At 45.4% G+C, this 24,267-nt stretch overlaps 1 protein-coding gene across 1 annotated transcript in view; it reads right to left on the bottom strand.

The window, feature by feature from the left end:
* Positions 1–2,778: 2,778 nt before the first annotated feature.
* Positions 2,779–24,267, bottom strand: part of LOC306924054 (cadherin EGF LAG seven-pass G-type receptor 1-like) — a gene marked incomplete at its 5' end in the record, with an annotated part of 72,229 nt that continues 50,740 nt past the window's right edge. Inside the window, 7 exons of the mRNA XM_079502395.1 lie at positions 2,779–2,917; positions 4,008–4,722; positions 7,141–7,383; positions 9,044–9,184; positions 13,004–13,116; positions 15,493–15,620; positions 23,814–23,939. Of these exons, the coding sequence (XP_079358521.1) occupies positions 2,893–2,917; positions 4,008–4,722; positions 7,141–7,383; positions 9,044–9,184; positions 13,004–13,116; positions 15,493–15,620; positions 23,814–23,939 (1,491 nt within the window). The 3' untranslated portion in view covers positions 2,779–2,892. The remainder of the gene's footprint in view (positions 2,918–4,007; positions 4,723–7,140; positions 7,384–9,043; positions 9,185–13,003; positions 13,117–15,492; positions 15,621–23,813; positions 23,940–24,267) is intronic.

Raw genomic sequence — 24,267 nt, 5'->3', positions numbered from 1 at the left:
CACCGAGTGGCGCGCTACGAGCTTGTAGGTCTGCTATTTTTGAATCGTGAAAATATTTATTTCAGAAAACTGGAGGATTTAGAAGGATTTTTAAAAATGTTGAGGTCAGGCCTAAATGGGTCAAATGATAAGGGACAATATCGGTGGCACCCAACTGTAGGTGAGTAATGAATAGGAAGGCGGATTAATACTTGTAGGTAAAGGGACTCGGAGTGTTGCTATTTGAAAGATAACTCAGTGAATACTGTATGTACAGTATTCCCCCTGGCCATGTGAGACCGTGTGGACGGCATTGTCTAATGCTTGATAACAATAAAAAAGAACACAATAATAGTTACCTTTCTTTTGGAATAATATCAAGCAAAAGGTAGAAAACATAAAAAAGGAAGCAACATGAAATTGGTGTTACATTACATACACAAATGACACCTTTTGACAGTCAGATTACTGCTTTTATGTAGGCCTAAAAGTACATCATTTACTTAATTTCAGTGCGTTTTCTCAGCTGCCTTTTGATTTACACATACAGCAGTGACAACTTGTAGAGAATACACAATTATGTATGCTCTACAATTAGCCTATGAGTATGGCTTTGTCTGTTTGAATGGGCAGTAGTGTACATAATCTACTGTACTTTGATTGTTTCAGACGTGAGAACAAATTTCTTTTCACAACACTTCTGGGCATATCAGAGCAGATAGGAAGTTTTTTATTTATATATATATATATATATATATATATATATATATATATATATATATATATAACAATTCAATACAAGCCCACAACTAATCTCAACATACTGTGAGCTTGTATGTCAGTTATTTTTGCTATTCTTCATAATAATGACAATGAATAGGTACTGTACGGCTTAAGCAGTTGTTAAAGGGGCATTCCACTCATTTTCAACATTTTACTATGTCATTAATATACCTTAGAGCTGTTGTGTGGAAATAATAAAAAAGTCCCCCCATTCTGTGTTTCCTAGAACTGGAGATCTGAAAAAAATCATTGAAAAAAACCATGTTAATGATTTTTTTCATACTTACAGTTCTAGGAAACACAGAATAGGGGTACTTTTTTATTATTTCCACACAACAGCTCTAAGGTATATTAATGACATAGTAAAATGTTGAAAATGAGTGGAATGCCCCTTTAATTACAATATCATTGATATCAGCTGTATCAGCCATTGTAAAAGCCCATTTCAAGCATTTATCCCACAGTAATCCTGCATAAATACCACATTAGAAAGGTAATAAAGTAGCACCAAAATAATTATATTACAAACATTATCCAATTTGCGACAGTTACCAAATCATTCTTTGTAACTTCTGCCAAAAAACAGAAAACCTGATTTTCATCCAAATAACTTCTTTGCAGCACTACAGCAAAAGCATGTGGTCAAAAAGGCTGGACTTCTACATTGGCTGAATCTGTAAGTCCAACACCGACCTCACATTCAGAAAGCAGACAACAACTGTGAGAACAAACAACTGTACAATCCTTTAAAATGTAAAACAAAAACTATAATTCAAATGAAATTGCTGACAAACAATCTCACAATGCTTATACATACAGTATATTCCATACTACTTTACAGTATAAAAATGATTTCTCTCCTATACACACGTACAAATAGCCAAAATACAAGATTATCTACAGGTGTGAAAAGACACGTATATTACATGTTTAAGCTCATCAACAGCTTGGGGTACTTTACTTGGTCACATTCAGTCATGGCACAGTTGTTTCATGAGAAAATAAAAGTATTTTTTATGACAAAATAAAAGTTCAGGGACAGCCTACTCCACCAAATACTCTTTACTTGGTGTGGTTTTGGTGAACTTTTATTCACCCTGTTCCCTTTTTTAAGTTATATTTCACAATACACAATAATATACAATCCATCGGTAGTTTGTGGGCCGGAGGCGTTCCAGAATCAACTCGATGCTTGAGTCCAGGGACGTGCAGAGAGTGGTAGAGAGGCAGGGGCTGAAATCCCGTAAGAGGGCACTTTTGGACAAAAATAGCGAAACTAGCAGATCTACAAGCTCTATCGGCTATTTTCGGGGCGCAACCCAGCACTCTTTAGTTCAGCGGTTCCCAAAGTGGGGTCCGCGGCGCATAGCCAGGGGGTACCCGAAATCATTTAAAAAAAAAAAAAAAATATATATATATATATATATATATATATATATATATATATATATATATATCTTTTTTTTTTTTTTTTTTACATTAAAATTATGTTTATCTACGTGGTCATTTCTGCCAAGTTGCGCAATAAACGTATTTTTTGTGTTGTTCATTGTGTTTCTCCCATGTTTGCTTTGGGCCAATAGCTGACATGATTACTAAAACTACAACATCAGTCAACCTGTCGTGACCCCAAACAGTAACAGCAGGACGCATGCTGCAGAAACAACAAAAAGACTCAGGACACTTGAAAGGTTTCTGCGGCCGCTTCAGATGAGGGGGTACCTGGAAAAATGTCTACCCCAAAAGGGGTACCTGGTCCAAAAAAGTTTGGGAACCCCTGCTTTAGCTAGTGGAGATGCGGTGTGTGTAACAACATGGATTTCTAAACAAACTTGTTCCAACGCAAAAATGCTGCGTTCAAGTTCAGGAGAACAATTCCTCCTGAATGCTCCCTTCCTTCCCGCATTTTTGCATTTCTTTCACCATGTAGTAAATGATGCATTCATGGTCTGGAAAGGGCAGTTGTTTTACAGATGGGGTAAAAGGGCAGGGCCCCCTTCGATGTCTATGTGTGCACGTCCCTGCCAGAATCAACTCGATGCTCGAGTCACGTATGGCCAGGTAACATTTCCACAGGCACGGTCGCGCTTCTCTGCTCCATTGAGACGTTGTTGTAGCCATCCTTCCCAGTCAGATAGATGTTTCATTGCTGCAACTTTTTTTTTAAAGAAAAACGTTATTGTAAGTACACTACAAACCAAAACGTTATTGTAAGTACACTACAAACCTGAATGAATGTAATGGTATATCATAATCTTCCCAATGCAAGTCATTTTACTACACACTCTTTCACCATGTTATAGAAAACATAACTACAACTAATATTAGAAATTAGACCCTTCTGAAATGAGTGGTGCTGTGCTGTGCTGTGCTGTGCTGTGCTGTGCTGTGCTGTGCTGTGCTGTGCTGTACTGTACTGTACTGTACTGTCGCTAGAGGAGCGATATGCGGCCGTATGCGGCCGCTAGAGGAGCGATATGCGGCCATATTCGGCCGCTAGAGGAGCAATATGTGGCCGTATGCGGCCGCTAGAGGCGGGATCAATGAGAGACTGTTTTTTTTTTTTTTATAGTTTTTATCCCACAATTTTGTAACCCATTTTTGCACCCAGTGTCAATTATCTTATGTAATCCTGGGCGCTAGACTTCCTCTGCCAACCTGGGGAGGGCAGCAGACTGACCTCATGCTTCCTTCTATGCATGAGGAGTCCAAGCTGCTTCTTTTCAGCTGACAGGGGAGAGTTTCCCTGGCCGGACGTAGCGCGTGGAAGGAACACGTTATTCCGACCAGTTCCTTTCCCCTCCATCAGGCGCCCCGGCTGGCCAGGGGGAGGCAGTTTAGAGATCAGGATTACTGCATGTTTTTTGTGACACGGGGAGAACATGTGAGGGGACCTACCCTAGGGGACATGGGGAGAACATGTGAGGGGACCTACCCTAGGGGACACGGGGAGAACATGTGAGGGGACCTACCCTAGGGGACACGGGGAGAACATGCAAACTCCACACAGAGATATCAGATTTTTGCCCCGCTGCTTCCAGTTCATCGTTTCTGCTTGAGAGAGAGACCAGATCTTTCTGAAACGTCTATGGGAAAAATGTATGGGAAATTCTCTTTGGGCCGCTCATCGGGGGCGAGTATAGTATAGTATAGTATAGCATAGCACATAGTATAGTATAGCATAGCATAGCATAGCATAGCATAGCATAGCATAGTATAGTATAGTATTTCCATTGCCCACTTACTCTGAATCTGATTCGTCGGCTTCCTCCTCGGTGCCATTGACCACCGTTGTCGTGGTGAGCATCGCGGTTACCATGGTAGCGACTCCATTGTGACGTTGTCGCGGCGACAGAGGCGGCCGAGGGATCACTGGGGAGCGAGGTGGGAGTTTGATAAGTGCCCCGTTGCCCCCGGTGGTCGTGTGGAGTGGGTGCAGGCCTCTGTTGTTGGTGGTGGGAGAGGACGGGGCGAGTAGTACCCCGTTGCCCCCGGTGGTCGGGTGGAGTGGGTGCAGGCCTCTGTTGGTGGTGGGAGAGGACGGGGCGAGTACCCCGGTGGTCGGGTGGAGTGGGTGCAGGCCTCTGTTGTTGGTGGTGGGAGAGGACGGGGCGAGTAGTACCCCGTTGCCCCCGGTGGTCGGGTGGAGTGGGTGCAGGCCTCTGTTGGTGGTGGGAGAGGACGGGGCGAGTAGTACCCCGTTGCCCCCGGTGGTCGTGTGGAGTGGGTGCAGGCCTCTGTTGTTGGTGGTGGGAGAGGACGGGGCGAGTAGTACCCCGTTGCCCCCGGTGGTCGGGTGGAGTGGGTGCAGGCCTCTGTTGTTGGTGGTGGGAGAGGACGGGGCGAGTGTGCGCGGAGAAATGGCAGGGGAGTTGTAGTCACTGAGTTTCTCCCGAAGGCGATTCTTCATGTTTTTGTCGGCCAGGGGAGGGGGGTAGGTGATCTTGTTTTTCAGAATACCTAAGACAAAAAGATCGGGGTCAACATGTACACCGGTATTGAAATTACCTTCCAATACTATAAGTGTACTGTAGTGTATACTATGGCTGTCGCCTCATAGTCACAATATCAGAACGAACGAAAATACATTGCATGGATGCAACTGGGACGTATCCTCAGTGATGTATCCCAAGGTCATCACCTGGGACGTATCCTCAGTGATGTATCCCAAGGTCATCACCTGGGACGTATCCTCAGTGATGTATCCCAAGGTCATCGGGGTTTCGGGGTCTCGCGAACATCATACCCCTCACTCGGGTGACCCAGCTGGGGTGATCAAGTCCCGACTTACGTCCCAGTAGCTACCCTCGATCAGACCCACTAGGGAAAGACCAGGGCCACACAATCCGTTGGAACCACTCCGGAACTACTATGTTGGGACTGAGAGGTACAATTCTGGTATGTGGAGTAGTTCTAGGCTCTGTGCAGGCCCGGTTCTTCCTACAGGCCGACGAAGCAACGGCTTCGAGCGCCATGGGGGAGGGGCGCAAAAAAAAAAAGAAAAAAAAAAGAAAACTTTTTTTTTTTTTTTTCTTTTTTTAAACATTTTTTTTCCTTTTTTTTACTCTGTCCCAACTCTGTCTGCACCGTGTCCCCCCAGTGCCCCCCCAGTGCCTCCCCAGTGCCCCCCCAGTGCCTCCCCAGTGCCTCCCCAGTGTCTCCCCAGTGCCAGTGTCCCGCCAGTGCCTCCACAGAGCCTCCCCAGTGTCCCCACAGTGCCTCCCCAATGGACCCCCAGTGCCTCCACAGTGTCCCCACTGTCCCCCCAGTGCCTCCACAGTGTCTCCTCAATTTTTGGGACAGAGTAAAAAAAAAAGAAAAAAAAAAACTTTATTATTATTTTTTTTTTTTTGAGGGGGGGGGGGGGGGGGGGGGGGGGCGCCGCGAAAAATCCTGCTTGGGGCGCCAGATTGCTCAGGACCGGCCCTGGCTCTGTGGGTTGACTTCTGTCCGGGGCCCCTCCTAACATTATAAAATAAATAAAAAATATCGATTGACCAGTTTGGTCGACCAAAACTTTGTTAGTTGAGTATTCCCTTTTAAGCTCCCGCAACATCATACTTTATCCCATTCTGAGCACTAGAATCACTAATGACCGCGTGCACGCGAGGATCGGGATGTAGGCTGTTTCTACCATGGGAGTCACATCTCTTCTAAAATGTAACCCTTTGCTTCTACCTAGTCTCGCGTTACCAGACTGTTGCCTCCACGATTTACAAACGCTTCATCATACAGTCTGGGCCAACGTAAGAGGTCTCGTATGCGATAAAGCGGAAGTGGAGCCTCCTCGCCACTTCCGTTTCGTCTTTACAGTCGCGCACATTTATCCTAATATAAAAGCATATATAGCTTGTTGCTTAGCAGAAAAGGAAATAAAATAATATATTTTCGTGAATGGAAATGGCAGCTTCCGTTACTCAGCTCATGGGGGCTATAGGTCCGGACTCTATATAGCATTCGGAGATTGTGGAATAGTTGTCTGGCTACGCGAGACTACTTCTACCAGGCCAATAGCCAGTAGCCACTGTGAAATGGACATTAGAATGATGACATCCACATGGACCTGAAGGCTGAGGCTGGTGTGGTGTCTGTCTGTCTGTATGATTTTATGCAGTGCAACAGTCGGAGAGATACACTGCCTGACATTATCCGAACCTTCTTTGTATGTTGGTTTGGAAGCAATTAAATAAATCTACTCAATTCACTACCACAAGGGCCAGGGCACAGGAATACACGGTGACTCACCGAGTTATTCAGCATCTATTAGGAAGCGGATTATGGTAGAGTGTTGACATAGTGGTTGGGTCATGTGTTTAATTTGACCAGGGACGTTTCCCCACACAAGCTCAACAATAAATGGTCTCCGTGTGAAACACTGCTGGACTCTATTCTTATTATCTATTTTTATTATTCTCTTTTGCACAGGTTTTTAAGACGGTTGAAGTGAAATTAAAATAAATTCAAATCCAACAGGCCGGCATTATATAACGGGAATACTTTAAAGGAGCATTCAGTGATTTGGGTGATTTGGAAAACCACCCAGTCCGCCCCGGTAACAAGATGTGCACATGCACGCACTACAGTGGGGGGAAGTGCAACAGGCCAACAGCATGTGCACCAAGGCCCGCCCCCACTCGATCATAATTGGAGGAAGGCCCCTCTCATCCTGATTGGATGAAGGCTTTGCCACCCGCCACCAAAACTGAAACTAGGGTTTTTTGACCCCAGGGGCTCACTGGGAACAGGGAGGAACTCCTTATATGGTCAGCACACTCTATAGTAGGGAGGATTATCCAGAAAAAAAGAAAAAATAAGTGATATTTAGATTAAGTCAAATCACTGAATATACCTTTAAGTACAGTATGTGCTTTCTCTCACCTCTTCGTGGCTGGTTGCTGTCGGGGGAGCTGGTGGGGGCGCTGCTGTCTTTGCCTCCGCCCTCGTTCTCCGACGGAGACTCGCCCTTCAGCTGGTTGTCCCTGTGGAGGTCCACCTTGACCTTGGTCTCCACGCGCAGCGTCTCCACCACTACACCATGAGGCTCCGCCTCCTCGTCGTTCTCACTGGCCGTCGGAGGCTCCACCGGCCAGTAAGGCTTCACGGGATTGGCTACCGTGTCCACTGCAGTACGTGTGGCATAGTAAGTTCACGAGAAAAAGACTCGGATTACTTTAGTGTTTTATTGAGGGTTGATAAGAACAATTAAATCCTCCTCTGGGATATTTTCTTTTATTTGCAACACATTTGTGGAATCCTAACTATTAGGGGTAGACATGCACAGATACAAAACGAAATAATTCCCAGATTTTTTTATTTTTTTGAAAACTTTTTTTAACATTAAAATTATGTTTATCTACGTGGTCATTTCTGCCAAGTTGCGCAATAAACTTATTTTTTGTGTTGTTCATTGTGTTTCTCCCATGTTTGCTTTGGGCCAATGATTACTAAAACTACAACATCAGTCAACCTGTCGTGACCCCAAACAGTAACAGCAGGACGCATGCTGCAGAAACAACAAAAAGACTCAGGACACTTGATAGGTTTCTGCGGCCGCTTCAGATGAGGGGGTACCTGGAAAAATGTCTACCCCAAAAAGGGTACCTGGTCCAAAAAAGTTTGGGAACCCCTGCTGTAAGGGTCTGTAAGGTGTACAAATGGAACCCAATGACATCTCTATTCTCTACCCACTCAGGTATGCCACCCCAATGACATCTCTACATACTCAGGTATGCCACCCCGATATTTATAAATCATAAACCCTCTCATTTGATTATTTTCTTGAATTTAATCAATTTTGAACGGGAACCCATTTTGGTGTTTTAAAGCATTATGTTATACTTTAGCTATTGAAAAATAGCAGATCTACAAGCTCATAGCGCGCCACCGAGTGGCGCGCTACGAGCTTGTAGGTCTGCTATTGTTTTTAAATCGGGAAAATGTGCCTCAAATCTTTGAATATATAATTACAGAGTGAACATTTTAACTCAAATCTTTGCTTCTGGGGAGGTCCCTGGAACTACATATTTTCAGATCGGGGGGGCGGAGGCATATTACATATAATTTTTGGGGTCCTTGACATGAAATATTGAGCACCTGCAAACATGAGGTTTTTCAGAATTTTTTCATCATTTAGAAGACATTTTTTAAATTTCAACGTCAGGCCAAAATGGGTTAATGTGTTTAACAGGTTTCATGTAGCCTATATAAACTGGTGTATATGGTGTGCATTCAACAATACACTGCAGCAACAAATCATCAATTTAGGATGAATGGAGTCTTAACACATTCTGGGCGGGAACCCCTTTTAGTGTTTTAAGCATTATGTCATACTTTAGCTATTGAAAAATAGCAGATCTACAAGCTCGTTGTAGATCTGCAATTTTTGAAAAATCGTGAAAATGTAGTGCAAATCTTTGAATATATATTCTTTCAGAGCCAACATTTTTGAGTGGTGCAACCACTCCAAGGAACAGCAATGTCCGTGTTAACCTATGTGTTAACCTATGTGACTATGTTTGTGTGTGACTCATGTGTGACTATGAGTACCAGTAGGGGCAAAAGTGGCACTGTTGTGCCAGAAACAGAGAGAGAGAGAGAGTTGCCTGCTAATGATGGGTCCCTGGAACCACATATTTTCAGATGGGGATCCGCGGCCAAATACAGATAATTCTGAGTGGTCCTTGACATGAAAAAAGATTGAGCACCACTGACATAGAAACATAGGTTTTTCAGAAAACTGGGAGGATTTAGGAAGACATTTTGAAGTATTTGGCTGTCTTACCAAGAGGCGTGCTGTGCTGAGGCTGTGCTTCGTTGTTCCACCTGTGTTTCCGTCGCCTCCTCCTCTCGTCGTCTTCGCTGTCTGATGAAGCGTAGGAGCTGCTGTGCTCGTCCAGCGACAGCTCGCTGTCAGAGTCCGACTCTGTGGCGACACAAAGACAAGAGACGTTAAAGGAGCATTCAGTGGGCCCTATTAAGCAAGACGAAAAACCCATGCGGTAATACAGATTTCGCCCTCGCTCTGCGCCTTTTCGTATTATGGAAGCCGTGGTGAGCGCTCACTCATATGGAATACCACGTTCCTGCATAATTTAGCATTGGGGGAGTGTCCATATGTTAATTATTTTCGCTTTGCGCTAATTGCTATTAAGCCCCTTGACCTAAAAACACTCAGCGCATACCGATTCCGCCTGGGTCTGACCACGTCTTAAAAGCAAAAAGCACTGTTTGATTTTACACTTGAGCGGCTCTGGAGTGCTGCTGGAGTGTTGCCATGTCTGTTTGCTGTTTATTATAAGCGGCTTCTTTTTCTGCAAAGTTGCTTGTAAATATTGGTAGTTGTGGTTGCTTTTCTTGTTTCTAAAGTGCTTATTTAGGCTTTTCTCCTAATGTTGTTTAAACCAGTGATCCTCACACAGCGACATTCCCATGTCAAGGACCCCCAGATGAATGCATTTGCCCAACTAAGCCAGTGACCCCCATGACAGATTTGTGTTTTTAAATGTTTCAATAACATTTTTCAAAAATATTCTTATTGTCACTTTTTTCAAAGATTACTTTTGAAAATAGCAGATCTACCAGCTCACAATGCATCACATTCATTCATTAAAACAATGAACTCTGACTGCAGGGGGATATATATTTATAATGATCATTATAACAATGTGCAAGAAAATATGTAAAAAGAAGGAAGAACTTTATATTTGTGGACAATCAAAATATGCTGGAAATTTTAATGTGGTGTCATTAAAAGGAATCTTGATATGGCAGACTCACTATCTAGAAAATAAAAACATGGCACTTCATTTAAAATAGGTTGTAGACCCCTGTTATATGCGATTCTTTTGGGAGTATGTTTATAGACCTATTTACTTGTTTCTATGAGACATGGCAACAGCGAGCTTTCTGGCTTTCTCGTTGAGATTATAAAGGGTCATATATCGCTCATTTCTAAACCTTTTTTAAAAATTAAAACATCTCCATAATCACTGGGAAGTTTGCTTTCATACGCTGTATCACACCCGACTCAATTCTTCTTCAATAAAATGCTACGAGCGAAGACCATAACATTGGGGCCGCAGCAATACGCATGGCGCACGTATGGCATTTCAACTCATTCCTTCGTCGTGACTCGAATGAAATAAAATAAAATAAACGTTATTTTACTGGTGTTTTTCAATAGAAACAAATAAAGAGCGTGTGTGCAACAGTCAGTGCATATACGTGCATGCACTATAGGCTATATTTCCTCCTTGTCGGGATGGTGAGCTGAGCTCTTCACAGCCCGTTTGTCTTTCATATTATTCTTATAATATTTGATATTATAAACACTCATGGTTCTCTCATTTCTCAGCCGTTTTTTAAAATGTAAAAATCCCCACATTCCTTAGGAATCTTGCTTTCATTCGCTGTATGGTATATGGTTCTATTTTTATCGAATTAAACAATATCAAACAAACTTGTATGTTCGGGAGTTAGACGATTCTGGGAACATTACGCATGGATTGCCAATTTGCCAGCCAATGCTGCGTATCTACTCGCAGTTCCATTCCGATCTGAAAGGTATAGGGAGGTGCCATTTCAAAGGCTTAGTTATTCATTTATGAATCAAATGAACTAGAATAAAGATTTTTACAGCTGTTTTTCATGCTTAGAACAGAAACAAATGAAGTGATGATGTGCGTATATCTCCCTCCCTTAGCATATGGCTGCGCCGCTGTAATGACTTTCCAATGAACACTGCAAGTTACTTAACACAATAGAGACATAGGCCTACAAGCTATGCACATCATGGCTGTGACAGCTTGTGGATCTGTTCTTTTGAGGCATAAAGGTGACAGCATGCAGTGCAATAGGAATAATTAACCCAAATGTGACAAAGTCATGTCATGTCTATGGTGCCAGTCTGCAGAAATGTAATACCACTTGCCGAAAAGGGCGCATTCCATGAGGACATCAGCTGGTGTCGTAAAGAGAATAGTACGGACATGTTCATTGGGTAAGCCTCAAAACTCCCTGAAACACTCCCATGACTAATTCAAGGCCGTTTTGCTCACACCACGGGGTGTCGAAAGCGCTTCTTACCTGGCCCATAATTGTAATATGACATTGCACACGCCCCCACGTCTTAAAAACTGTAAAATGATATGTAATTAGATTCCACTTGCTTAATAGGGCCCAGTGAGTCTATGTAGAAGAGCCGCCATTGGACTGAAGCCCCATGAAGTGAACAAAGTTTGCGTAACTCTGTCTTACTCTATGGCTCTGGTTTGTCCCATCCTGTGGCTGGGGTGGGTCTGTAGAAACGTGGGGTTGATTTTTGAGGAGATCCCATAGTAGCTATAAAGGATAGAGACCGAACCGGAGCGCTAGCCCCGCCCCCAAGCTATTCATTTCGATGAAGTTGCTCAGTGGCGTTTTGAAGCACCCGGAAGACTGCCGGAAGTACAATTATAACTCAATGGCTCGAGTGAGGAAGTGAAAGGGGATGCCAGACAGACAATATGGGTACAGCGGGTTCACTATGGGTTTCCGAAAATCTTCCCTTCAAAACGAGCCTCGTCTCCAATAGCTCCTCTTCAGTTCTGAGACTCTGGTTGTACTTGGCCAGACGCTCAGTCCTGATCTGTCCAGTACATAAGCCAACTAGAAAAAGTGCGCCTCGGGGCACAGGTCTCCACCAGGTCAGGTCAGGTTGTGGCCTCCTGGTGGCGCTATAATAGGCCAATGTGAAAAGGGTACCATTTCTTCTTATGCCTTGGTAAATAGTAAATGGTGCATTTATATAGCGCCTTTATCCAAGGCGCTTTACATTTGATACACAGATTGTGCATCAATTCACCCATTCACAGTCACACACACACTCATACACCGATGGCGGCGGAAACCATGCAAGGCACCAACCAGCACATCAAGAGCAATTTGGGGTTCAGTGTCTTGGCAACCTTGCGGTTACCATCCAGCCCTGAGCCACCGCCGCCTTGGATATTATTGAGTGGTGCAAACCACTCCAACAACCAGCTTTGTTTGTATCCGTGTTTGTGTGTACCTGTACGTGGGGGGCCCAAAAGAATGAGCATGGTTACTATGGTCACTGACATTACGTCAGACCACAGCTGATCAGGCTATATAAGACCTTGCACCACTCAGTTCACACGGGTGTGATTTTTTTTTTTACTATAGTCCTACTTGACCCCAGGAAATTACACCCCAAAAGATCATGGGATATATTGAATGTGAAGGGCGAGGTGACACACTGACTTATTGAGCCTATGACACACATAGTATGGCATCCATCTCTCTGGCCCACAGCATCCTCCTTGCACTCCTGGGTGGTTGTTATTAGGTACATGTATGTCAGTAGCCTGAGTTGGCCACTAGGTGTCAGTGGTGTGCTGTCTTATTCCTCTGAGAATTCAGAAATTATGCTGTTACAATGAGCTTACAGCAAGGTTATGATAGTTAACTAAAAGGAGGGGAGGCAGTATAGAGACCAGGATTACTGCATGTTTTTTGTGAGGGTACCTACCCTAGGGGACACGGGGAGAACATGCAAACTCCACACAGAAAGGCCCTTTCGCCAACCCCGCCTCGGGTATGGGCACTGATGACGCGGAGGGAGAGAACCCTTTTTAGTTTAACCGACCTGGGTCCCATGACATTGATTGTTGCATATGCTGTTTATATTTGTTATTCTTATTTCTTGCATGCATTACCATTACCATAACCCATCTTTGCTCACCTTCTCGCTTGGAGCGCTTGCGCAGAAAGCCGGAGGAATGGCCATCTCCTCCATGGTAACTCTTCTTCAGCGACCCAGAGGAGGTGGTGGTTCGCTTCTGTCCAGAGTCCTCCCTTTGAACAGGATAAGTCACACTACAGTTGGGTGCCACCGATATTGTCCCTTATCATTTGACCCATTTAGGCCTGACCTCAAAATTTTAAAAAATCCTTCTAAATCCTCCAGTTTTCTGAAATAAATATTTTCACGATTTTTCAAAAATAGCGCGCTATGAGCTTGTAGATCTGCTATTTTTCAATAGCTAAATTATAACATAATGTTTAAAACACCAAAAGGGGTTCCCGTCCAGAATGGGTTAACTGTCCTTTTGCGCAGATCACGCAAACCTCAGCAAAAAGAAAAGGACAATATCGATGGCCTCCAACTGTAGGTTGATTTCGTCGACCAATACTATGACGAGAAATGTTCGTCGACTACCTTTATTCTGAAATGAAAACTAAGCCATGATGATTAAGACTATTGACAATTGCGTCAATAAATACAAAACCAGACTAAAATGTTAGGAAGAGACTAGTGGACAAGAGATCCAGTATAAATAAAAGACATGTCATTTTACACGTGGTTGCATGCTGAAAATAGCCGATCTACAAGCTCAAATCAGCCATTACGATGGCATCAAGGCCAGCCAAAATACATTTTAGTCGACTAAATCAACTGTAGATTTAGTCGACTAAAATCTTACGACACTAAAACTAGACTAACACGAAAACATTCCAGGTGACAAAAATGTAACTATAATGAAAAATATTCAAAAGACTACGACTACAACTAAAATCAAAATGTGCTGTCAAAATCAACACGTGTGACGATGCAAATGATCCACGTATTGGTGTTATTATGATTATTATTCTTGGTGTTGCTGTTGTTGTTGTTGTTGTTGTTGTTGTTGTTGTTGTTTTGTGGTAAAATATTGAAGTCACCCAGAATTTATACATCCAGATTCCGAGAGAAAAGGTGAATCCTTCCTTAGCTAATCACATTTCAGCCTTTCGTCTTCCTGGAATAAATGATTCAGTGCCTCACAAGGACACCATGTGTCGTTTTATTTGTTAAGTATGTTGTGTATTTTTACCTCAAACAAGGGTAACCTAAGCAAAGTCATGCTGACTTTAATATAACCGAATGAATACTGTAATTGCAGATGAAACGCTCTGACAAGAAGTATGCAGTATATGGGGCTTGTTCCTGCCCTTATCCCATTTTGGGCGGGAACCCCTTTTGGCGTTAGCATTATGTTATGCTTTAGCTATTGAAAAATAGCAGATCTACAAGCTCGTAGCGCGCCACCAAGTGGCGCGCTACGAGCTTGTAGGTCTGCTATTTTTGAAAAATCGAGGAACGACTGACATAGAAACATAGCTTTTTCAGAAAACTGTCAGGATGTAGAAGACATTTTTAGAATCTGATCTCAGGCCAAAATGGGTTATTTACTTGGTTAGGGTTAGCAGCTGTCTTGATTAGAAAACAGGGCTTGTGTGACCTGGGTTGCTAGTTTGCATCATGAACCGTTCTATCGACCAAGAGGGGACAATAAGGCACCAGGAGGCATGTAGATCTGCTATTATTCAACAGCTAAAGTTTAAAATAAAACCCATTTTGGGCGGGAACCCCTTTTGGTGTTAGCATTATGTTATGCTTTAGCTATTGAAAAATAGCAGATCTACAAGCTCATAGCGCGCCACCGAGTGGCGCGCTACGAGCTTGTAGGTCTGCTATTTTTGAAAAATCGAAGAACGACTGATATAGAAACATAGCTTTTTCAGAAAACTGCATTTTTAGAATCTGATCTCAGGTCAAAATGGGTTAAATGGTCACTTCACTGTCATCTGGGGACCCCCCCCCCAAGGTATGTATCTACAGATCTACAAGCTCATAGTGCGGCACTCTGTGCCCTCTGTGCCGCACTACGAGCTATGTAGATCTGCTATTTTTCAACAGCTAAAGTTTAAAATAATGGTTAAAGCGGTTGAAACTAAAACTATATGGTGACACAGACGCGTCCTCCTCGGATCTAAATGGGTAAGAGTTTATTTTATTTTATACATGAATGTTGAGTACTGGTGTTGTTGTTTTGTCCTGTGTCTGTTTTGTAATTGTAATTGTTATGTATCTGTTGTTTGTCCTCAAACTTCAATAAAAATACTTGAATAATAAATGGGTAAGAGTTAGGCTGAGCTCACACCTTTAATGCACTGCATTGCTGTTGTGAGTGTCATGGCCGCCCCCAATGCATTTCCAATGGAGGTCACATGGTCTGTTGTATGGCTTTCAGCTGTGTTTCGACTGCGCCCCTCCCCCTCACACAACACAATGTTGTGTCAAACCATGTGACTCCCATTGGAAATGCATTGGGGCGGCCATGACACTACCCAACGAGCATAGAGCATTGCATTAACCGTGTGAGTGCACCCTTAGGGAGCAAGCTTTACCGTGCTTGGCTGCTGCTGTGGCTTCGTCCTGACCTGGTGGTGGTGTCCAGAGAGGCTGTGGACTCTCCGATGGTGGTGCGATACACACCGTCGTCCTCTGTGAACGAGTGCTTGCCATTCAACGAACGCTGAGGGAGAAAAGGAAGAGCAACATTTATCCAGCATGTGATGCAAATATATAGCTTTCAGAAATACTTTTATATTAAAGGACCACTTCACCACTTTTCAACTTCTCTTCTATAATTGGTCCTAACTAATGTTCATGATGAAATACCACATTTTTTTCCTACTAAGTCTGTGTCTCATAGGAAGGCTGTGGGCAGTTCAGAAACCCGTCCACCAGTGACATCTTCGATGGTGAATCCAAGCTAATAGAAACGGCAGGCTTTCTTTTCCTGAAAAGTTGCAATGCAAAAGTTGAAGCCATCGTTCTCACGATAATACAAATCTAAATATATTTTAAAACAAATCTTGTTTAAAAATAAATCTGCCTAATGATGATGTCACTGGTGGACGGGTGTCCGAACTGCCCAAAGCCCTCCTATGAGACACAGACTGAGTAGGAAAAAATGGTGGTGTTTTATCATGAACATTAGTGAGGACCAATTATATGAAGAGATGTTGAAAAGTGGTGAAGTGGTCCTTTAAGTTTAATCATAGCGCCCAAGCGATTTATAGCAGCGGAGCACATTTAGCGAAGCACCAGACGCTATCCCAGATGTAGCTGAAGTAGCCAAAACACCCCAGAGGCGATCGACAAAACAACGGGAGGTATGATTAATTCTAACGCGACTATAGCGACGGGACCGCGATGGCCCCGTCTAAAACATAACCTTTGCTTAGAATTGGACGGAATGATTTTAGATCAAGAGTTATTCACGTTTTAAGATTTTCGGTCTCATCCACTAAAACGGGGGGGGGGGGGGGGGCATTTTGGATGACGTCCCAACCGGAAATGACATCAGACGCTCCCAGCCTGTGGAGCGATGCGATCGGTTTTGATATCAATAAATCTCCATCCTTGTATTAATCTCCGTCCTGAGCGCTGGGCGTTACTATTTGATAGGACGGAGAACTCCGTTTATGCCGCTCACGGTGTTAACCCATTCTGGACGGGAACCCCTTTTGGTGTTTTAACTAAGCATTATGTTATACTTTAGCTATTGAAAAATAGCAGATCTACAAGCTCATAGCGTGCCACCGAGTGGCGCGCTACGAGCTTGTAGGTCTGCTATTTTTGAAAAATCGTAAAAATGCCGCACAAATCTTTGAATATATATTCTTTCTTACAGTCAACAGAGTAGCGCGGGTGGTGGTGGATTCTACAACTTACAGTCAACAGAGTAGCACGGGTGGTGGTGGATTCTACAACTTACAGTCAACAGAGTAGCGCGGGTGGTGGTGGATTCTACAACTTACAGTTAACAGAGTAGCGCGGGTGGTGGTGGATTCTACAACTTACAGTCAACAGAGTAGCGCGGGTGGTGGTGGATTCTACAACTTACAGTTAACAGAGTAGCGCGGGTGGTGGTGGATTCTACAACTTACAGTTAACAGAGTAGCGCGGGTGGTGGTGGATTCTACAACTTACAGTCAACAGAGTAGCGCGGGTGGTGGTGGATTCTACAACTTACAGTTAACAGAGTAGCGCGGGTGGTGGTGGATTCTACAACTTACAGTCAACAGAGTAGCGCGGGTGGTGGTGGATTCTACAACTTACAGTTAACAGAGTAGCGCGGGTGGTGGTGGATTCTACAACTTACAGTCAACAGAGTAGCGCGGGTGGTGGTGGATTCTACAACTTACAGTTAACAGAGTAGCGCAGTGGTGGTGGATTCTACAACTTACAGTCAACAGAGTAGCGCGGGTGGTGGTGGATTCTACAACTTACAGTCAACAGAGTAGCGCGGGCGGTGGTGGATTCTACAACTTACAGTTAACAGAGTAGCGCGGGTGGTGGTGGATTCTACAACTTACAGTCAACAGAGTAGCGCGGGTGGTGGTGGATTCTACAACTTACAGTTAACAGAGTAGCACGGGTGGTGGTGGAGTGTACAACTTACAGTCAACAGAGTAGCGCGGGTGGTGGTGGAGTGTACAACTTACAGTTAACAGAGTAGCACGGGTGGTGGTGGATTCTACAACTTACAGTCAACAGAGTAGCGCGGGTGGTGGTGGATTCTACAACTTACAGTTAACAGAGTAGCGCGGGTGGTGGTGGATTCTACAACTTACAGTCAACAGAGTAGCGCGGGTGGTGGTGGATTCTACAACTTACAGTCAACAGAGTAGCGCGGGTGGTGGTGGATTCTACAACTTACAGTTAACAGAGTAGCGCGGGTGGTGGTGGATTCTACAACTTACAGTCAACAGAGTAGCGCGGGTGGTGGTGGATTCTACAACTTACAGTCAACAGAGTAGCGCGGGTGGTGGTGGATTCTACAACTTACAGTTAACAGAGTAGCGCGGGTGGTGGTGGATTCTACAACTTACAGTCAACAGAGTAGCACGGGTGGTGGTGGATTCTACAACTTACAGTCAACAGAGTAGCGCGGGTGGTGGTGGATTCTACAACTTACAGTTAACAGAGTAGCGCGGGTGGTGGTGGATTCTACAACTTACAGTTAACAGAGTAGCACGGGTGGTGGTGGATTCTACAACTTACAGTCAACAGAGTAGCGCGGGTGGTGGTGGATTCTACAACTTACAGTCAACAGAGTAGCACGGGTGGTGGTGGATTCTACAACTTACAGTTAACAGAGTAGCGCGGGTGGTGGTGGATTCTACAACTTACAGTTAACAGAGTAGCGCGGGTGGTGGTGGATTCTACAACTTACAGTTAACAGAGTAGCGCGGGTGGTGGTGGATTCTACAACTTACAGTCAACAGAGTAGCACGGGTGGTGGTGGATTCTACAATTTACAGTTAACAGAGTAGCGCGGGTGGTGGTGGATTCTACAACTTACAGTCAACAGAGTAGCACGGGTGGTGGTGGATTCTACAACTTACAGTCAACAGAGTAGCGCGGGTGGTGGTGGATTCTACAACTTACAGTCAACAGAGTAGCACGGGTGGTGGTGGATTCTACAACTTACAGTCAACAGAGTAGCGCGGGTGGTGGTGGATTCTACAACTTACAGTTAACAGAGTAGCGCGGGTGGTGGTGGATTCTACAACTTACAGTCAACAGAGAAGCGCGGGTGGTGGTGGATTCTACAACTTACAGTCAACAGAGTAGCGCGGGTGGTGGTGGATTCTACAACTTACAGTCAACAGAGTAGCGCGGGTGGTGGTGGATTCTACAACTTACAGTCAACAGAGTAGCGCGGGTGGTGGTGGATTCTACAACTTAGGGCCGATTCATACTCCTATTTTACCGCTGTTTCGGCGCTGTGGTGCCGAAATGATTTCGGCTCGTCAGAAATTTTCAGTAGCACCGAAGAGCCGACTTTAGGACGGTCCCCGCCCCCCCGAACCTCAAATGACGTCACATTGTAGGCTCTACAGAGCCGAACCGACTTTTATTCGGCTCTAAAATAGGAGTATGAATCGCGCCTTACAGTCAACAGAGTAGCGCGGGTGGTGATGGATTCTACAACTTACAGTTAACAGAGTAGCGCGGGTGGTGGTGGATTCTACAACTTACAGTCAACAGAGTAGCGCGGGTGGTGGTGGATTCTACAACTTACAGTCAACAGAGTAGCGCGGGTGGTGGTGGATTCTACAACTTACAGTCAACAGAGTAGCGCGGGTGGTGGTGGATTCTACAACTTACAGTCAACAGAGTAGCGCGGGTGGTGGTGGATTCTACAACTTACAGTTAACAGAGTAGCGCGGGTGGTGGTGGATTCTACAACTTACAGTCAACAGAGTAGCGCGGGTGGTGGTGGAGTCTACAACTTACAGTTAACAGAGTAGCGCGGGTGGTGGTGGATTCTACAACTTACAGTTAACAGAGTAGCGCGGGTGGTGGTGGATTCTACAACTTACAGTCAACAGAGTAGCGCGGGTGGTGGTGGAGTCTACAACTTACAGTTAACAGAGTAGCGCGGGTGGTGGTGGATTCTACAACTTACAGTCAACAGAGTAGCGCGGGTGGTGGTGGATTCTACAACTTACAGTCAACAGAGTAGCGCGGGTGGTGGTGGATTCTACAACTTACAGTCAACAGAGTAGCGCGGGTGGTGGTGGATTCTACAACTTACAGTTAACAGAGTAGCGCGGGTGGTGGTGGATTCTACAACTTACAGTCAACAGAGTAGCGCGGGTGGTGGTGGATTCTACAACTTACAGTCAACAGAGTAGCGCGGGTGGTGGTGGATTCTACAACTTACAGTCAACAGAGTAGCGCGGGTGGTGGTGGATTCTACAACTTACAGTCAACAGAGTAGCGCGGGTGGTGGTGGATTCTACAACTTACAGTCAACAGAGTAGCGCGGGTGGTGGTGGATTCTACAACTTACAGTTAACAGAGTAGCGCGGGTGGTGGTGGATTCTACAACTTACAGTTAACAGAGTAGCGCGGGTGGTGGTGGATTCTACAACTTACAGTCAACGGAGTAGCGCGGGTGGTGGTGGATTCTACAACTTACAGTTAACAGAGTAGCGCAGTGGTGGTGGATTCTACAACTTACAGTTAACAGAGTAGCGCAGTGGTGGTGGATTCTACAACTTACAGTCAACAGAGTAGCGCGGGTGGTGGTGGATTCTACAACTTACAGTTAACAGAGTAGCGCGGGTGGTGGTGGATTCTACAACTTACAGTCAACAGAGTAGCGCGGGTGGTGGTGGATTCTACAACTTACAGTTAACAGAGTAGCACGGGTGGTGGTGGATTCTACAACTTACAGTCAACAGAGTAGCGCGGGTGGTGGTGGATTCTACAACTTACAGTCAACAGAGTAGCGCGGGTGGTGGTGGATTCTACAACTTACAGTTAACAGAGTAGCGCGGGTGGTGGTGGATTCTACAACTTACAGTCAACAGAGTAGCGCGGGTGGTGGTGGATTCTACAACTTACAGTTAACAGAGTAGCGCAGTGGTGGTGGATTCTACAACTTACAGTCAACAGAGTAGCGCGGGTGGTGGTGGATTCTACAACTTACAGTCAACAGAGTAGCGCGGGCGGTGGTGGATTCTACAACTTACAGTTAACAGAGTAGCGCGGGTGGTGGTGGATTCTACAACTTACAGTCAACAGAGTAGCGCGGGTGGTGGTGGATTCTACAACTTACAGTTAACAGAGTAGCACGGGTGGTGGTGGAGTGTACAACTTACAGTCAACAGAGTAGCGCGGGTGGTGGTGGATTCTACAACTTACAGTCAACAGAGTAGCGCGGGTGGTGGTGGATTCTACAACTTACAGTCAACAGAGTAGCGCGGGTGGTGGTGGATTCTACAACTTACAGTCAACAGAGTAGCACGGGTGGTGGTGGATTCTACAACTTACAGTTAACAGAGTAGCGCGGGTGGTGGTGGATTCTACAACTTACAGTTAACAGAGTAGCGCGGGTGGTGGTGGATTCTACAACTTACAGTTAACAGAGTAGCGCGGGTGGTGGTGGATTCTACAACTTACAGTCAACAGAGTAGCGCGGGTGGTGGTGGATTCTACAACTTACAGTCAACAGAGTAGCGCGGGTGGTGGTGGATTCTACAACTTACAGTTAACAGAGTAGCGCGGGTGGTGGTGGATTCTACAACTTACAGTCAACAGAGTAGCGCGGGTGGTGGTGGATTCTACAACTTACAGTCAACAGAGTAGCGCGGGTGGTGGTGGATTCTACAACTTACAGTTAACAGAGTAGCGCGGGTGGTGGTGGATTCTACAACTTACAGTTAACAGAGTAGCACGGGTGGTGGTGGATTCTACAACTTACAGTCAACAGAGTAGCGCGGGTGGTGGTGGATTCTACAACTTACAGTCAACAGAGTAGCACGGGTGGTGGTGGATTCTACAACTTACAGTTAACAGAGTAGCGCGGGTGGTGGTGGATTCTACAACTTACAGTTAACAGAGTAGCGCGGGTGGTGGTGGATTCTACAACTTACAGTTAACAGAGTAGCGCGGGTGGTGGTGGATTCTACAACTTACAGTCAACAGAGTAGCACGGGTGGTGGTGGATTCTACAATTTACAGTTAACAGAGTAGCGCGGGTGGTGGTGGATTCTACAACTTACAGTCAACAGAGTAGCACGGGTGGTGGTGGATTCTACAACTTACAGTCAACAGAGTAGCGCGGGTGGTGGTGGATTCTACAACTTACAGTCAACAGAGTAGCACGGGTGGTGGTGGATTCTACAACTTACAGTCAACAGAGTAGCGCGGGTGGTGGTGGATTCTACAACTTACAGTTAACAGAGTAGCGCGGGTGGTGGTGGATTCTACAACTTACAGTCAACAGAGAAGCGCGGGTGGTGGTGGATTCTACAACTTACAGTCAACAGAGTAGCGCGGGTGGTGGTGGATTCTACAACTTACAGTCAACAGAGTAGCACGGGTGGTGGTGGATTCTACAACTTACAGTCAACAGAGTAGCGCGGGTGGTGGTGGATTCTACAACTTACAGTTAACAGAGTAGCGCAGTGGTGGTGGATTCTACAACTTACAGTCAACAGAGTAGCGCGGGTGGTGGTGGATTCTACAACTTAGGGCCGATTCATACTCCTATTTTACCGCTGTTTCGGCGCTGTAGTGCCGAAATGATTTCGGCTCGTCAGAAATTTTCAGTAGCACCGAAGAGCCGACTTTAGGACGGTCCCCGCCCCCCCGAACCTCAAATGACGTCACATTGTAGGCTCTACAGAGCCGAACCGACTTTTATTCGGCTCTAAAATAGGAGTATGAATCGCGCCTTACAGTCAACAGAGTAGCGCGGGTGGTGATGGATTCTACAACTTACAGTTAACAGAGTAGCGCGGGTGGTGGTGGATTCTACAACTTACAGTCAACAGAGTAGCGCGGGTGGTGGTGGATTCTACAACTTACAGTCAACAGAGTAGCGCGGGTGGTGGTGGATTCTACAACTTACAGTCAACAGAGTAGCGCGGGTGGTGGTGGATTCTACAACTTACAGTCAACAGAGTAGCGCGGGTGGTGGTGGATTCTACAACTTACAGTTAACAGAGTAGCGCGGGTGGTGGTGGATTCTACAACTTACAGTCAACAGAGTAGCGCGGGTGGTGGTGGAGTCTACAACTTACAGTTAACAGAGTAGCGCGGGTGGTGGTGGATTCTACAACTTACAGTTAACAGAGTAGCGCGGGTGGTGGTGGATTCTACAACTTACAGTCAACAGAGTAGCGCGGGTGGTGGTGGATTCTACAACTTACAGTCAACAGAGTAGCGCGGGTGGTGGTGGATTCTACAACTTACAGTTAACAGAGTAGCGCGGGTGGTGGTGGATTCTACAACTTACAGTCAACAGAGTAGCGCGGGTGGTGGTGGATTCTACAACTTACAGTCAACAGAGTAGCGCGGGTGGTGGTGGATTCTACAACTTACAGTCAACAGAGTAGCGCGGGTGGTGGTGGATTCTACAACTTACAGTTAACAGAGTAGCGCGGGTGGTGGTGGATTCTACAACTTACAGTTAACAGAGTAGCGCGGGTGGTGGTGGATTCTACAACTTACAGTCAACAGAGTAGCGCGGGTGGTGGTGGATTCTACAACTTACAGTCAACAGAGTAGCGCGGGTGGTGGTGGATTCTACAACTTACAGTTAACAGAGTAGCGCGGGTGGTGGTGGATTCTACAACTTACAGTCAACAGAGTAGCGCGGGTGGTGGTGGAGTCTACAACTTACAGTTAACAGAGTAGCGCGGGTGGTGGTGGATTCTACAACTTACAGTTAACAGAGTAGCGCGGGTGGTGGTGGATTCTACAACTTACAGTCAACAGAGTAGCGCGGGTGGTGGTGGATTCTACAACTTACAGTCAACAGAGTAGCGCGGGTGGTGGTGGATTCTACAACTTACAGTTAACAGAGTAGCGCGGGTGGTGGTGGATTCTACAACTTACAGTCAACAGAGTAGCGCGGGTGGTGGTGGATTCTACAACTTACAGTAAACAGAGTAGCGCGGGTGGTGGTGGATTCTACAACTTACAGTCAACAGAGTAGCGCGGGTGGTGGTGGATTCTACAACTTACAGTCAACAGAGTAGCGCGGGTGGTGGTGGATTCTACAACTTACAGTTAACAGAGTAGCGCGGGTGGTGGTGGATTCTACAACTTACAGTCAACAGAGTAGCGCGGGTGGTGGTGGATTCTACAACTTACAGTCAACAGAGTAGCGCGGGTGGTGGTGGATTCTACAACTTACAGTCAACAGAGTAGCGCGGGTGGTGGTGGATTCTTCCGCGATGGTTTTCTTCCCCGTGAAGACGTCCTTCAAGTTGGTCCTCACCTCTGTATTGAAAATACAGTGGAAGAGGAAAATGCAAACACCCTGGAGGTAAGGAAAGATGGGGTAAGGTTGTGGCTGTTCATATTAGGACAACATGGGGAATGTTTAAGGTAAGGAAACATGGGGTAAGGCTGTGGCTGTTCATATTAGGACAACATGGGGAATGTTTAAGGTAAGGAAACATGGGGTAAGGTTGTGGCTGTTCACGTTAGGACAACATGGGGAATGTTTAAGGTAAGGAAACATGGGGTAAGGCTGTGGCTGTTCATATTAGGACATGGGGAATGTTTACGGTAAGGAAACATGGGGTAAGGTTGTGGCTGTTCACGTTAGGACATGGGGAATGTTTAAGGTAAGGAAACATGGGGTA

The sequence above is a fragment of the Electrona antarctica genome, assembly GCF_951216825.1.
Source record: "Electrona antarctica genome assembly, chromosome: 5".
Classification (NCBI taxonomy): Eukaryota; Metazoa; Chordata; class Actinopteri; order Myctophiformes; family Myctophidae; genus Electrona; species Electrona antarctica.
The sequence above is the reverse complement of the archived record's forward strand: the minus strand, read 5'-3'. Positions and strand labels throughout refer to the sequence as shown.